Source organism: Babylonia areolata, chromosome 26, assembly GCF_041734735.1.
Source record: "Babylonia areolata isolate BAREFJ2019XMU chromosome 26, ASM4173473v1, whole genome shotgun sequence".
Classification (NCBI taxonomy): Eukaryota; Metazoa; Mollusca; class Gastropoda; order Neogastropoda; family Buccinidae; genus Babylonia; species Babylonia areolata.
In genome coordinates, this window is record NC_134901.1 from 29,457,454 (window position 1) to 29,472,356 (window position 14,903).

The 14,903-nt window shown below is 40.5% G+C and overlaps 1 protein-coding gene across 1 annotated transcript in view; it reads left to right on the forward strand.

Moving 5' to 3' along the window:
• The window catches only part of LOC143300286 (metabotropic glutamate receptor 7-like), a 98,405-nt gene that overhangs the window by 43,373 nt on the left and 40,129 nt on the right, over nucleotides 1-14,903 (forward strand). The window contains exon 3 of the mRNA XM_076613881.1: nucleotides 9,535-10,283. Within this exon, the coding sequence (XP_076469996.1) occupies nucleotides 9,535-10,283 (749 nt within the window). The remainder of the gene's footprint in view (nucleotides 1-9,534; nucleotides 10,284-14,903) is intronic.

The following is a 14,903-nucleotide window of genomic DNA, read 5'->3' on the forward strand; positions in this document are numbered from 1 at the left end:
CAGACGCACTTTCGTCTGACTCAGACTTCAATTGATCTCTCATTTTTTGGCCTGTAAATAATGTTGTAAATATGTTCTTTCAATTAAAATAAAGTGTGCGAAGTGATTAACAGAACACATCAAAATTCAAAGAAATGTGGTGCCAAACGTAACCAACCCACTGTGACGAACAGACACCAATTTCCCTACATCGGACATAAGAGTGAAAACGACGAAGGAATGACCTCATTTGAAGGTAAGGCCCGTATTTCGAGTAATTTAATAGTTCGTCACGTTATCATTGTGCATATCGCGTCAACATTACTTTCAATGTGTACCAATGTTTCCTTTCTACCGTTTCAGTCGTCTCATCACATACCTTCTTTCCGTTAAAACACTGACATGTTGGATAAGTGTTGTATGTATTTCATCACACTGTTTAAAGTTATTTACTGTATATTTTTAAACGGAAAAAACGGGCATCGTAAGGCTGACTTAGCACAATGAAACTAACCATCATGTATACTACTCAGCCGGAAAACCAGGCACACGCTGTTGGACAAAATTTCATGCGCTAACTCACGTTCTCCACGTGCACAGTTCCCTGTTTCTCATCCATAGAAATCAAAGTCGGGTGACAACGCTGAACGTTCAGTCTCTGTGTGGCGCCTGTCCGGACCGATAGTCTCAGTGAATCTTGTGACGTCCAACGCGTCGAGAAACCAGACCATTCATGAGTTATGGACCGTATTACAAGAAGTGACTGGCCCAGCGAAACAGTGGCTGCATTTGATTCGAAGGTTATTTTGGACTACAGATTTGAATCATTTCCAAAGAGCCATCGTCAGTGCTTTTATCTGAATGGGTGCAGCGTTGAATATTTTCTGAGTGGGCAGACTTCATGAAGTTGTGCAGAGACACATCAGCACCAAACGAAAGTTGTGCATATTTCCGTGCATTCGAGCAAGGAAAATAGGGACGCGCTCTGTTCGCCTGGAACGTGACACTCGGGCGATATCGCTGGGTGGACTGGTCCAGGTGATACTACATCCACAAAAGACGTAAAAATTGGGTAAGTGTTTTCAATATTTGTCGAAATCGTCCGGTTCCGTTAACAATTCATTTCGAAAAATGTCTGTGGAATTGTCATGATTAGAAAACAGCCCCGTTACTGGTGTGTTTTTTTTTTCGTGTGGTATATTAAATAGTACTTATACGTTCCGAAAATGCTATTATGGTGTTAATTAAATAGCGCCACCCAACTGATTTTAAGTGTCTCCCCCCCCCCCCCATACATTCCATGCCCCTTACCTCTGGTGGAATGTCCCAGAAAGGGAACCCTTTTCCAGGCAAGACAAGTGAAAGTTCCGCACACTATATATACTTCCGGTTTAGCACCACTTCAGTCAGTGACATATACACAGTATCATAACGTTGTGGTGCTAAACCGAGAATACATGTATTACTCTGTCACCATGGTAAAATAACACAGTGTGATTTCAGTGCTGTAAATTTACAATGACATAAGGATTATAAAATGCCATGGAAATGGTGCTATCAAAACAGCACCACAAAAACTTAAGTTTGCCTCTCCCATACATTCCATGCCCCATACCTCTGGTGGAATATCCCCAAAAGGGAACCCTTTTCTCGGTGGTCCAAGTTTGTTTAAAATTCGGCGCGGTATATATATACTCCCGAAATAGCACCACTTCGGTTTAAACGTTGTACACGGTAGTATAACGTGGTGGTGCTAAATCGGGAGTATATATATTATTTTCACAATGTACAGTAGTCAGTGGCTGTTGTCATCATCCCCATTTCTTGAGCCGACTACTCTTCAATGTCCAAACCGGAAATTGGAATCACCAGTCGGAATACCATTTCAGGATTCCAACTTGACTACTTTCCGGAAGTGAACCATTTGAGAACAGGTGGTGCTGAATCGACAGGTGGCCAGCCCACTCGTGTACATACGAGTGAACGTGAGTTGCAGCTGACGAACGAAGAAGAAGATGTCGTTTAACATTTTATGTTGATGCTGTGTTGACCGATATAACTGGGCAACTGGTCTCTCTCATGACAAAGGAAACTGGCTCCCATTGTGGCGGTAGTAGTAGTTGTTGTTGTTGCTGTAGTAAAGGGACTGGCAGGCTGTCTGCCCAGGCCTTACGGCCTTTTTTTTATGTCTCCTTCATTACCTGTCTCTGTTTGTGGAATGTGCGTACATTGTTTCGTTGACTCAATCACTTGCTGTATTTCATTCGTGAAGTCAAAAAACTTTTTTTTTTGTTTTGATTTGGTGTTCATATCAAGGAGATTTTTAAACATGTTAGTATTATGTGCGAATTTAGTTTCAGTTGATAATCCATTCCATATCTGTGCAATTCTGTTAACTGATTTTTTCCTTATGTTGGTATTACAGTGCTCCTCACAAATTTTCATCACTGAGTTTCTTGTACCCTCGTAATTTGACTTTCTAAAAGTATTATTTACATTAATATCATTTAAGCAATTTAACATTTTGTAGGTTTCGATTAAGTATCCTCCTAACCCTCTACCCTTGAATGAATGCAGATTGAAGTATGTAAGTCTCTGTTGGTAGCTCATAGACTTGCATTCTTTTAATAAGTCAGTTGCACTTCTTTGTGCCCTTTCTATAACTATCGACTGTCTCTTCAGGAATGAGCGCCACACAACATGATATTGTGTGTTCCAACCAATGCTTTATGTGGTCTGAAAATGTCGTTATCTAAATAAGTAAATGTTCTCTTAATTATTCCTATGATCTGATTGGCTTTATTAATTATATTCTATATATGTGTGTCAAATGATAGTTTATGATCAAAAGTTATGCGAAGGTAATCTTCACTTTGACTTTTCTCAACATCCCGTGTAGTGTCTTCTATTTTCATATGGTACTTGTTTTCTGGATTTTTCGTTCCTTTGATTGCTTTACACTTTGATACATTAAAATACAGGTATCATCTATCAGACCATCCCTGACTTATATAAGTCCTTCGTAGTGTACAATTTTAAGTAGTGTTTTTGTCAGTTAAGTTTTATAAGAGAAAGAGACTGTGTCTGGGTATATGTTTTCAGGAAAATGTTTCTTACGTCTGTGTATATGTATATGTTTTGTTTCTTGATTTGTTTGGATTAAAGGTTCCACAATCCAGTTTTGATGGAATTTCTGTCGACTTTGTCTGCTCCTCTCTCTCTCTCCCCCTCCCCCTCCTTCTCCTCCTTCCTTTTCTTCTCTTCTTCTTCTTCTTGTAGTTGTTGTCCTACATATCTGCCTCCTTTAAAGGATAATTCATGCCTTTTTGCGAGTGACAATGTCCAGTCGACGAGAAAAGTGGACAGTAATTTACATGGACGTAAAGCCCAACACATGCAAATGGCCCTGTGTTCCTCGAGTTCCCAGTAGAGGATCCCCCTGGTATTCATCAATACAGGGCATGCCTGACACCTCTGTTTCCACTCCCATTCCTCCACTTCCACATCTCCTTCTCCGTGTTATAGTCGTCATATTTCCAGGGGCAATGGTGGAGAGACACACGCACACACTGACACATTTTTTTTTTTTATTGACAACAGTCAATAGCCCTTCTGTCTAGGGGTTACAAAGCTTTATGTGGAGTGATGGCCTCGAGGTAACGCGTCCGCGCAGGAAGCGAGAGAACCTGAGCACGCTGGTTCGAATCATGGCTCAGTCGCCAATATTTTCTTCCCGTCCACTAGACCTTCAGTGGTGGTCTGGACGCTAGTCATTCGGATGAGACGATAAACCGAGGTCCCGTGTGCGGCATGCACGTAGTGCACGTAAAAGAATTCATGGCAACAAAAGGGTTTTTCCTGGCAAAATTCTGTAGAAAAATGCACTTCGATAGGAAAAAAACAAAACTGCACGTAGGAAAAGATACAAAAAAATGGGCGGCGCTCTCAGTGTAGCGACGCGCTCTCCTTGGGGAGAGCAGCCCGAATTTCATAGAGAAATCTGTTGTGACAAAAAAAGAGAAATAAATACAATACAATACAATGCAATACAATACAATACAATCAATACCATACACAAAAGGCGACATCAACTAAGATCACCTATCAATTCTTATAAACCATTATTAAAACAAAATTAAACAAACAAATAACTGTTTACACGACCACCCAATACATTGACAAAGATCACAATGCACAGCATATATGAATATTGGTGGTATTGCAACTAGTTCGATGAGATGACTGATTTCTGGCGTATAGGTAATTAGCTAACGAAATAATTAGACTTACGTTGTGTGAGGACAGTATTTGGATGAGATTATGCGGGTTTACTCGAGGTATTTTGAACAAGTCACAGTTTGATCGGACATCATTATGAGCTGTGCAGTGAAACAGGAGATGCTTTTCATCTTCAGACGCATCTGAGCACATGGAACACGGAGTACCCACTGCAGAGTTTTGACCATAAACCAGTTTGTATTTGCACGCAGGTCGGCCAAGAGATCTCATTCTAGAACTACAAACACCGATCTTTGCCACTTATTCATCAAGCTATAAGGATATTTTTCGGGTTGAAAAAATCCTTCAAAGAAAAATACCATTCATACTTTACATTTTGTTCTGGCTGAGAATGTCATATCAAACCTGTAGGTGGTCAGAATAGAGGCCCAGTAAGATTTTCCTTTTTCACATTAATCGAAAGACATTTCATATGCTTGACTACTTATTTTAGCTAAAGGATGTTGTAAGTGTGTTGTGCATGTAAAGCGTGAACCTGCAACACGCTGAAACAATGTGTATGGAAACGTGAATGCTTTGAAAACGGCGTTCTCTTGTGCAAGGGTCAGGTTAGAATAGAGAGAGGGAAAAGAGGAAAGAAAATATGAGAGAGAGAGAGAGAGAGAGAGAGAGAGAGAGAGAGAGAGAGAGAGAGCACATAATTTATATAACACTTGGAACACAAGTAATAGTAAGTCTCCGGTGGAAAGAAATAAGAGAAAGAAAAATATTATCATTGGATTTGGGTCCTCAGTACCTCTTTCGGCTTTCATTCAGTTGAGTACTAACACTATGTCTGTAGACATACTTGCTTGCCAAGGTCGCCCACATTTATCAGCCCATTAAGCTGTTATTGAGTGTATAGGTCAAATCCGACATATTCTTCGTTTGAGGCAGTAGTCATAGCATCGATAATCTGTTCTGGAAGCGCCAAGCAGTCTTTATCGCTCGGGTGACGTTTGTACTGACGCTGAAGTGAACTGGTGAATTCGTGTGTGTGTTTGTAGGAGTCAGAATCATCAGAATCGGAATCATATTTATTTGTCAGGAAAACCGTAAATAATAGGTTCACAGACACAACGATAAAGGGTAAAAAACGAACCAAACTAAATGTAAGGTGTACGAATTAAAACGTGACGTGTTTTTGAAACATTCGCAGGCCTATATGAATTTTGTTAGTGGAGTTTGTGCATGGTCGTAATTACACAATTGACTGACGGTATCCGTATTATCACAACTTGTAAATTCAGACTTGATATCGGTCAACAAAGCTTGTCGTAAATGTTCATATCTAATACATTTATCTTGAAAATGATGCTTATCTTTTTATACACCACAGGTTTTATACACCCGTGCATGCTTTCTGTACCTGTGTTTCTGCCCTTTTCTACATGGAGATCATGTGCACATGGCGATTCTATTATCAGTTTTTCTTGTGTAGATCAGATATGGTTCAAGTCTGTATTCTTTAGAAACATTGTTGTAGAATGTTAACTTATATTTATTTTCGTTTTCTGCTTTCTCCAGAAGCTTATATACTGACTCTTTTTTTCTATAAGAGTGCACTGACACTCTTTTTTCTTTAAGAGTGTACCTGGTTCAGACGTATGTGATGAAAACCAAGTGAGGCATGAACTGATTCAACAAAGTAAAGCCGCTGGTTATCTTCAGTATATTTCAGTCATATTTGTTATATACAAGTTCTCGTGTGACTCCGTTATATGCATAAAAAATGAGATGATATGACATAACTTTCATGCTGACGTCCTGATGGACCCTCATGGCGGAAAGAATAATCCAAGTCACGGAGATCCCAAGATACTAGACATCAGATACACTGATCACTGGTCACATCAACAGTCAACACGTGCATACACTGATCACTGGTCACATCAACAGTCAACACGTGCATACACTGATCACTGATCACATCAACAGTCAACACGTGCATACACTGATCACTGATCACATCAACAACACGTGCATACACTGATCACTGATCACATCAACAATCAACACGTGCATACACTGCTCACATCAACAGTCAACACGTGCATACACTGATCACTGATCACATCAACAATCAACACGTGCATACACTGATCACTGATCACATCAACAATCAACACGTGCATACACTGATCACTGATCACATCAACAACACGTGCATACACTGATCACTGATCACATCACCAATCAACACGTGCATGCACTGATCACTGATCACATCAACAGTCAACACGTGCATACAATGATCACTGATCACATCAACAACACGTGCATACACTGATCACATCACCAATCAACACGTGCATACACTGATCACTGATCACATCACCAATCAACACGTGCATACACTGATCACTGATCACATCAACAACACGCGCATACACTGATCACATCAACAACACGTGCATACGCTGATCACATCAACAATCAACACGTGCATACACTGATCACTGGTCACATCAACAGTCAACACGTGCATACACTGATCACTGGTCACATCAACAGTCAACACGTGCATACACTGATCACTGGTCACATCAACAGTCAACACGTGCATACACTGATCACATCAACAATCAACACGTGCATACACTGATCACTGATCACATCGCCAATCAACACGTGCATACACTGATCACTGATCACATCAACAATCAACACGTGCATACACTGATCACTGATCACATCAACAACACGCGCATACACTGATCACATCAACAACACGTGCATACACTGATCACATCAACAATCAACACGTGCATACACTGATCACTGATCACATCAACAATCAACACGTGCATACACTGATCACTGATCACATCAACAACACGTGCATACACTGATCACTGATCACATCAACAACACGTGCATACACTGATCACTGATCACAACAACACGTGCATACACTGATCACATCAACAGTCAACACGTGCATACACTGATCACTGATCACAACAACACGTGCATACACTGATCACATCAACAGTCAACACGTGCATACACTGATCACTAATCACAACAACACGTGCATGCACTGATCACTGATCCCATCAACAATCAACATGTGCATACACTGATCACTGATCACATCAACAATCAACACGTGCACCAGACCATCAAGCAGCACACTGGAACCCATGAAGATCTGCTGACATCAGTTGAGAAAAGAAAGCGACGCTAACCAGTTAAGACCCGACTGCCTTGCTGAACCAGTCCCCCAAGGAACTGTTGAGAGAGGAAGACGGATGGAAAAACAGAAAAAAACAACCCGCTGGACTGACATTGCAGGATGGACAGGAAACCCATTTGCAGAGACCCAGGTTTTGACACACAGCCGACAGAGCTGAAGAATCTGGTGAACGGTTTGCTATTTTTGCAGAGGGTCATAGACACATTGGACTGAAGTATCTTTGTCGTTGTTTGCTCCAGGTGTAACATGCCACATGCTCCTCTCCTTCTCACAAATCACCCGCATTGTGGGTCTCCCTTCACACAACCACATCAGCCCCATTTCACCCATAACTGGCAAAGTAGCGCACGTAAAAGAACCCAGGGCAACAAAAGGGTTGTTCCTGGCAAAATTCTGTAGAAATCCACTTCAATAGGAAAAACAAATAAAAACTGCACGCAGGAAAAAATACAAAACAAAAAAACAAAAAGCAAAACAAAAAAACAAACAAAAATGGGTGGCGCTGTAGTGTAGCGACGCGCTCTTCCTGGGCAGTCCGAATTTCACACAGAGAAATCTGTTGTGAGGAAAAAGAGAAATACAAAGACAACCACATCAGCCCCAATTTCACCCATCACTGGCAAAGTCGACTGCAGTGATCATTCATTTAAGCTTGCAAAACAAATCAAAATTGTGGTGCTTAGGTGAGAGTCTGATCTGGTCTTACAAACATCCATCAACACGTATGCACACAAAATCAACACTGGTAGCAACATACAGCAAATAAACATACCTCTAACTCTGTCCTCTCGTTCTGTCTTTCTCTTCTGATTCTCTCTTCTTCCACCTCTCTTCATCTTCTCCTCCGCCCACTTCGTCTCTGTCTTCTTCTTCTTCTTCTTTTCCTCCTCCTCCTCCTCCTCTTCTTCTTCTTCTTCTTCTTCTTCCTCCTCCTCCTCTCCGCCTTCCTCTTCTTCTTCCTCTCTGTATGCATTGTATCCTTTTTCCTTCTATGTATTCTTCTCCGTCTTCTTTTCAATGTTCTCCATCTTTTTCTTTTTTGCTACTTCTACTTCTTCCCCCCCCCCCCCCAGTCCTTCATCTCCATCTTCCTCCCCAAGTTGTTCTTTTCCTTCCACTGCTCCTTTTTCATGAGAATTGTTCCTTCAGGCCCAGAGCAGCGCGAGAACAAGTCTTTCCCAAGTGGACTATTCTGAGCTCAGAATCAGACTCACAAAATGGTATCACAACTGCCACGAAAATGATTTGTGAACTCACACTTCGACGTTTTGTTGCTTTTTAAACCAATGAACATACTAGTCACGCTTATATATATATATATATATATATATATATATATATATATATATATATATATATATATATATATATATATATATATATATATATATATATATGGAGTGATGGCCTAGAGGTAACGCGTCCGCGTAGGAAGCGAGAGAATCTGAGCGCACTGGTTCGAATCACGGCTCAGCCGCCGATATTTTCTCCCCCTCCACTAGACCTTGAGTGGTGGTCTGGACGCTAGTCATTCGGATGAGACGATAAACCGAGGTCCCGTGTGCAGCATGCACTCAGCGCACGTAAAAGAACCCACGGCAACAAAAGGGTTGTTCCTGGCAAAATTCTGTAGAAAAATCCACTTTGATGGGAAAAACAAATAAAACTGTACGCAGGAAAAAATACACAAAAAAATGGGTGGCGCTGTTGTATAGCGACGCGTTCTCTCCGGGGATAACAGCACGAATTTCACACAGAGAAATCTGTTGTGATAAAAAAAAAGAGAAAAGAAATACATACGTACATACATACATACATATATATATATATATATATATGTGTGTGTGTGTGTGCGTGTGCGTGTGCGTGTGTGTGTGTGTGTAAAGGAGCTGCTCAATTTATGCAATCGGAACGGTTAAATTCTGTAGAAATGTTTGCTTAATCAACATACATTGCGTAATACCATCAGTGTTCCGCTATTCATGACACCAGGTGTCATAAACCTGAATATATCATTATTGGTACTCTGTGTGTGTGTGTGTGTGTGTGTGTGTGTGTGTGTGTGTGTGTGTGTGCAGGTCTGAGCGCAGTTGAGTTCCTGGAGGCAGTGCTGTTCTCTGTGGACCAGGTGAACCGAGACCAGGTGATTCCGGGCGTCACGCTAGGGGTGCACGTTCTGGATGATTGTTTTTCCGCCTCCCTGGCCCTGATGCGTGCCCTGCAGTTCATGCCCAGGACCGTGTCCCGCCACACCCACCCGGCACAGGAACTGCCGTTCAACATCAACAGCCAAAGAGACCACGCGCATTTGAAAAGGACTTCCAGTCCAGCAACCCATGCTTTTTTCACAAAACACACCTCAGTGTCGGACAATCTAGCAGAATCTTATTCTTCTTCTCCAGCAACTGCCAGGTGGACCAGGAAACCGCTTCACGACGCCATGGAAACGACTGACAGAACCAGGTCTCCTTTGAATTCCACAAACAGTAACACAGTTGCGCACCTTGGAAATGTAACAGTCTATCCTTCTGGTCGTCCCTCAGAATTCCAGCAGACCTTCCGCCATCCTTTCACCAACCACAGCGAGCCTCGTCTTGAATCATCTGAACCAGCACCGCCATCATCTCAGCTTAACGTCGAGGATGAATCGCGTCTGGCGAAGACCAGGATGAGTGGTGTGCGGAATGTCTCTGGAGTCCGCTCCTCAAACTCCGGCAGCAAGATGAGCGGGCCGGGACCACAACAGATGCCCCCGTTCTTCGAGGTGGCCGGGGTGATTGGAGCCTTCACCAGCCAGCACACCATTGAGGTGGCCAAGGTCCTTCAGGTGGGTCACGTGAAATTCGATTCAAGATGCTTCTGTCTTGGTATTTCAGGGCAGTAGCTGATTCATTATGTGTTTGACCACTTAGAGTCCCCAGTCTGTCTCTCTGTACATCTCTCATCACATCTTCATTATCATCATCATGAATTTTAAGTCAAGTGCAGCTTAACCACCTTTTTCGTTCTTGCACACTTTATGACGCTGTGGAGACGCCGGATGCTTCTTATTTTGAATGATGAATGATATGGAAACTGATATAGCGCCTGTCCTCTGTCGGAGACCAAGCTCTAAGCGGGAAATGGCGGCCAGGCAGCAGCTTATGTCAACAGGTGCAGGAAATTTTGCGCCAGAAGAGTGACGGTGAACGTGTGTTTGATGACAAAGACATTTTACAAGAAACTAGGGAATTCTATGAAAACCTTTATAAAGAGAGGGAGAACTTAGATAACCTAATTCCTGATGCTCCAAAACTAAGCGAATGAGAAAAGGAATCTTCAGAAGGCGAAAATTATCTATGCTGAGACACACGCTGCCATGAAGGTAACGAAAAACAATAAAAGCCCTGGAGTGACGGTTTCACCTGTGAATTCTACAAGTTCTTCATTTCTCATATGGGTACTTTGTTAGTATGTTCATTGAAATTTGGCTTGTCATCAGAGAATATGTCAGTCACTCAGTGATTTGGTATTATTTCACTAATTCCTAAAGAAAATGAACAAAAATAAATTTTGAAGAACTGGCGTCCTATCTCTCTGCTTATAAAATAGCTTCATCATGCATTGCCAACAGACTAAAAATTATTATTACCAAAATCAATTTTTCCAGCTCAAACAGTTTTTTTTTTAAAAGGAAGATATATCGGTGTAAATATCCGTTTAATGTATGATATATTGTTTCTTGCACAGAAAACGAAGATATTCATGGCCAGATCCTTACAGTAGACTTTGAGAAAGCTTTTGATTCAATATCATGGAAATTTATAGTAGAACTTTAGATTTTTTTTCAATTTTGGACCAGGTATTAAACAATGGATTGTGGCGTTTTATTCTAGTATTACAGCTTGTGTTTGTATAAATGGAAAGCACACTTCCCAGTTTAATATTGGCAGAGGATTCCGCCAAGGGGACCCTCTTTCACCTTATCTATATCTATAAATAAATAACTAAATAGACATACTCTCACATCACATTTGCTAAAATATACATATTTCAGACACATCACACTTGAAAAGATGCGGTTTGAGTGCTCTCTTGAATGCGGGTGTTGGGATATGACAAATGTGTGAGGGCAGTGAATTCCACTGTTTTGATGCAACAAAAGAAAAGGAACGTTCACCATAAGTTCTTGTGCGAATTCTTGGAATAGACAGTGTGGCATGTCATTTGAAGAACGGAGTTGTCTGGGTGGTAAATAGACAGAAAGTAGATCTGAAAGATAGACGGGACAAGAATCAGTGAAGAAATTGTGACAAAGGAATGAGAGTTTGTATTGTATTCGTGCTTGAATGATTCTTTTGAAACAATTTCTTCACTGATTCTTGTCCCGTCTATCTTTCAGAAAGACAGTGAAGGAAAGCGAGTAGCGGAGTGATGCATAGTTTTGAACTTTTTGAAGTTTAGACGGGAAAATATCTAACAGCTATTACAAATAAATGACATGTGTTAAATCATTTTTACAAGATTTCGGCTCAGGACACATAGATTTAATGCGAATGAAAGATGATTTCAACCTGGAACGTCCACATGCCCCTTTGTATTCATCCGATATTAACGATGGAAAACTTTTTCTGTTTTATTGTAAATCATATGACGAATGAGAGAAAACTGTGCGTGGTTTTTATGTTTGTTTGTTTGTTGTTGTTGTTGTTTTGGTTTTGTTGTTGTTGTTGTTCTTGTTGTTGATCGTTTGTTTGTTTGTTTGTTTTGTTTTGTTTTTATAAATGTATATAATATGTATGGTGTTTTTTTTCTTTTTAATTAGATGTCGCACGAGATGTTTCCACTTTATCGTTAGATGATGGATTCATAATGAAGTCTTTGGGTACGTTTATTGCAGAAGCACATATTATAAGACAAGGTTTAATTTTCATAGACAAGGTTTAATCAATCACAACAATTCTTGAGTTAATTAGAAAGGTAGACATGTATATCTTTGTTCATGTGTTACAAAAGTAAAGTAGATAGCATGCTATATAACTAAAGAAATGGAGGGTCGAGTTACGTTTGAGTGTATTATTTCTCTCTAGATAATTGTCTTGTTCTGTTTGAAGTTGTGTGAATATAATTAGACACACCGTGCTATTTAGACGTGAGATTCTGGTGCTGCAGGAACAAGCAGAGTCTGTTGTATTGTGTTGATAGACCCTTGCAGGTAATGACAACAAAGTGCCAAAGCGTTTGTCTCTATTTCTTTGTTCCTCATCTCTGTCTGTCTGTCTGTCTGTCTCTCACACACGCACACACGCGCGCGCGCGCACACACACACACACACACACACACACACACACACACACACACACACATACATACACACACATACACAGAGAGTAAGACAATCTCTCTCGGGCACTTTCACGGGAGTTGGACGTGTGTGATGTGCGCTCTTCTTGTTCAAGAAATTACCATGTTTTGAGACCCGCAATAGCGATGATTTTATGCAAACAGATTGTGAGTATTGCACCGTTTGTCGATGTTTGACCACTCTTTCATTGTATTGATCGGCTGGAATTAGTGCCCAACCAACTAATAATGACAGACAGTTTTGTTTTGCTGCACTGCAAACACATTATACTCAGCTCCTGTGAATCGCTTTGACCTTTCGTGAGAAACGCACGTGCGGTACGCTTGAGCTAGCGCCCGAGCTTTCTGGCTGTGAATGTGTGATCGTGAATTAGGCCACTGAAATCTGTTGCTGACCGTACTGATCATGCTGCTATGTGTATGTGAACCTTTCTCGTGACTAATATTGAGGTGAGACAAGATTTGGTATTGTGTGGTGTCACCAGGGCGTTGGATACTTACTGTTTTTGAGTTGCTATTTCACAAATCAGATTCAATGTTTTGTCTTTTAATAACAGTTTGTTTCGATATAATGAATGCGATCAAGATCAAATGTGTCCATTTTGTAATGTTGAAAACGAGTTTCATTTGATATGTCAAAATATATATTTCGTGTTATTAACAGAAGGAGAAAAATGATAATTTATGATATCAGAAATAAATTTATCACATTACTGATTATAATGATTTTCTTCACTTGACTGTTGTTGTTTGATGTTTCCTTGCTCATGATAACAGACGTCGTATTATGATAAGATTATCAATAATATTATTTGCCGTTTGACAGCTTTAGTTCATCTCATTGTTTTACGTACTGTCCCATGTATATGTATGTAAGCCAACACCTCTGCACGTGGGATGCGCATGATGAACCTTTGTTTTGACCTCTTCCCTCTGTTGTGGCCCAAGGCCGATGTACAATAAACATTCTGGAGTTCAGAGTTCTCCCTAAGACAACATGCCGATGTACATTGAACATTTCAGAGTTCTCCCTAAGACAACATGCCGATGTACATTGAACATTTCAGAGTTCTCCCTAAGACAACATGCCGATGTACATTGAACATTTCAGAGTTCTGAGTTCTCCCTAAGACAACATGCCGATGTACATTGAACATTTCAGAGTTCAGAGTTCTCCCTAAGACAACATGCCGATATACATTGAACATTTCAGAGTTCTCCCTAAGACAACATGCCTGATGTACATTAAATATTTCAGAGTTCAGAGTTCTCCCTAAGACAACATGCCAGTGTAGTATGCATCAAGTCACAAAAGGGTGTAGATCATGTTGTTGAATGGACTTTTAAAAATCATATGGCCTTTCATTCTCTAATCTTCAAGTTTATGTTTGTTACAACATGACAAAAACGTCATAACATACATTACAAAGTAAATTATATCAAAGTCGTTGATATGATTAGGTGCTAGAAGAAATTGGTTTTCATGAACTTCTTGGGCATACATTGACAATCTCTCTTGGTCAAATCGTGTGTCTATTTGATCTAAGATGCTATCGAAAGGAAAAAACTTTCAGCTTAGTAGAATAAAACATTTTCTTGATCAACATACACGAAGATTTTTTTTATGCTTGTATACAACCAGATATTGGCTATGCCTCACATGTTGGGACTTTGCGGGTAAAAACTGGTTGAAACCCAAAGAAGGTTTGTACGGACGTTCTATCAAACTACTACGTTTTAAATCATCGTCTTTCCAAACTAATGGCCACAAGGAACTTAACATTCTGCTCTTTACTCTATGATGTCGCTTCAACAAAAGGTGTCTTCATGTATAAAATAATGCATAACATTCTGCTTTTTAATCTATGGTGTCGCTTCAATAAGGGTGTCTTCATCAATAAAATAATGCATAACATCTTTGTGAGAAATTCACAGTGAGGAACCCCCCACCCCCAAAAAAGTATCAGCTATGGAACGTCAGTTCATGTCACGAGAAGCACTTTTGATCCTAAAGCCACTCCCGCCAAATAATGTATCCACACATGTTAAAATCATAGCCAAACCACACGGCTCTGTTCTCGTGCTGGATGTAAAGGTATTGGTT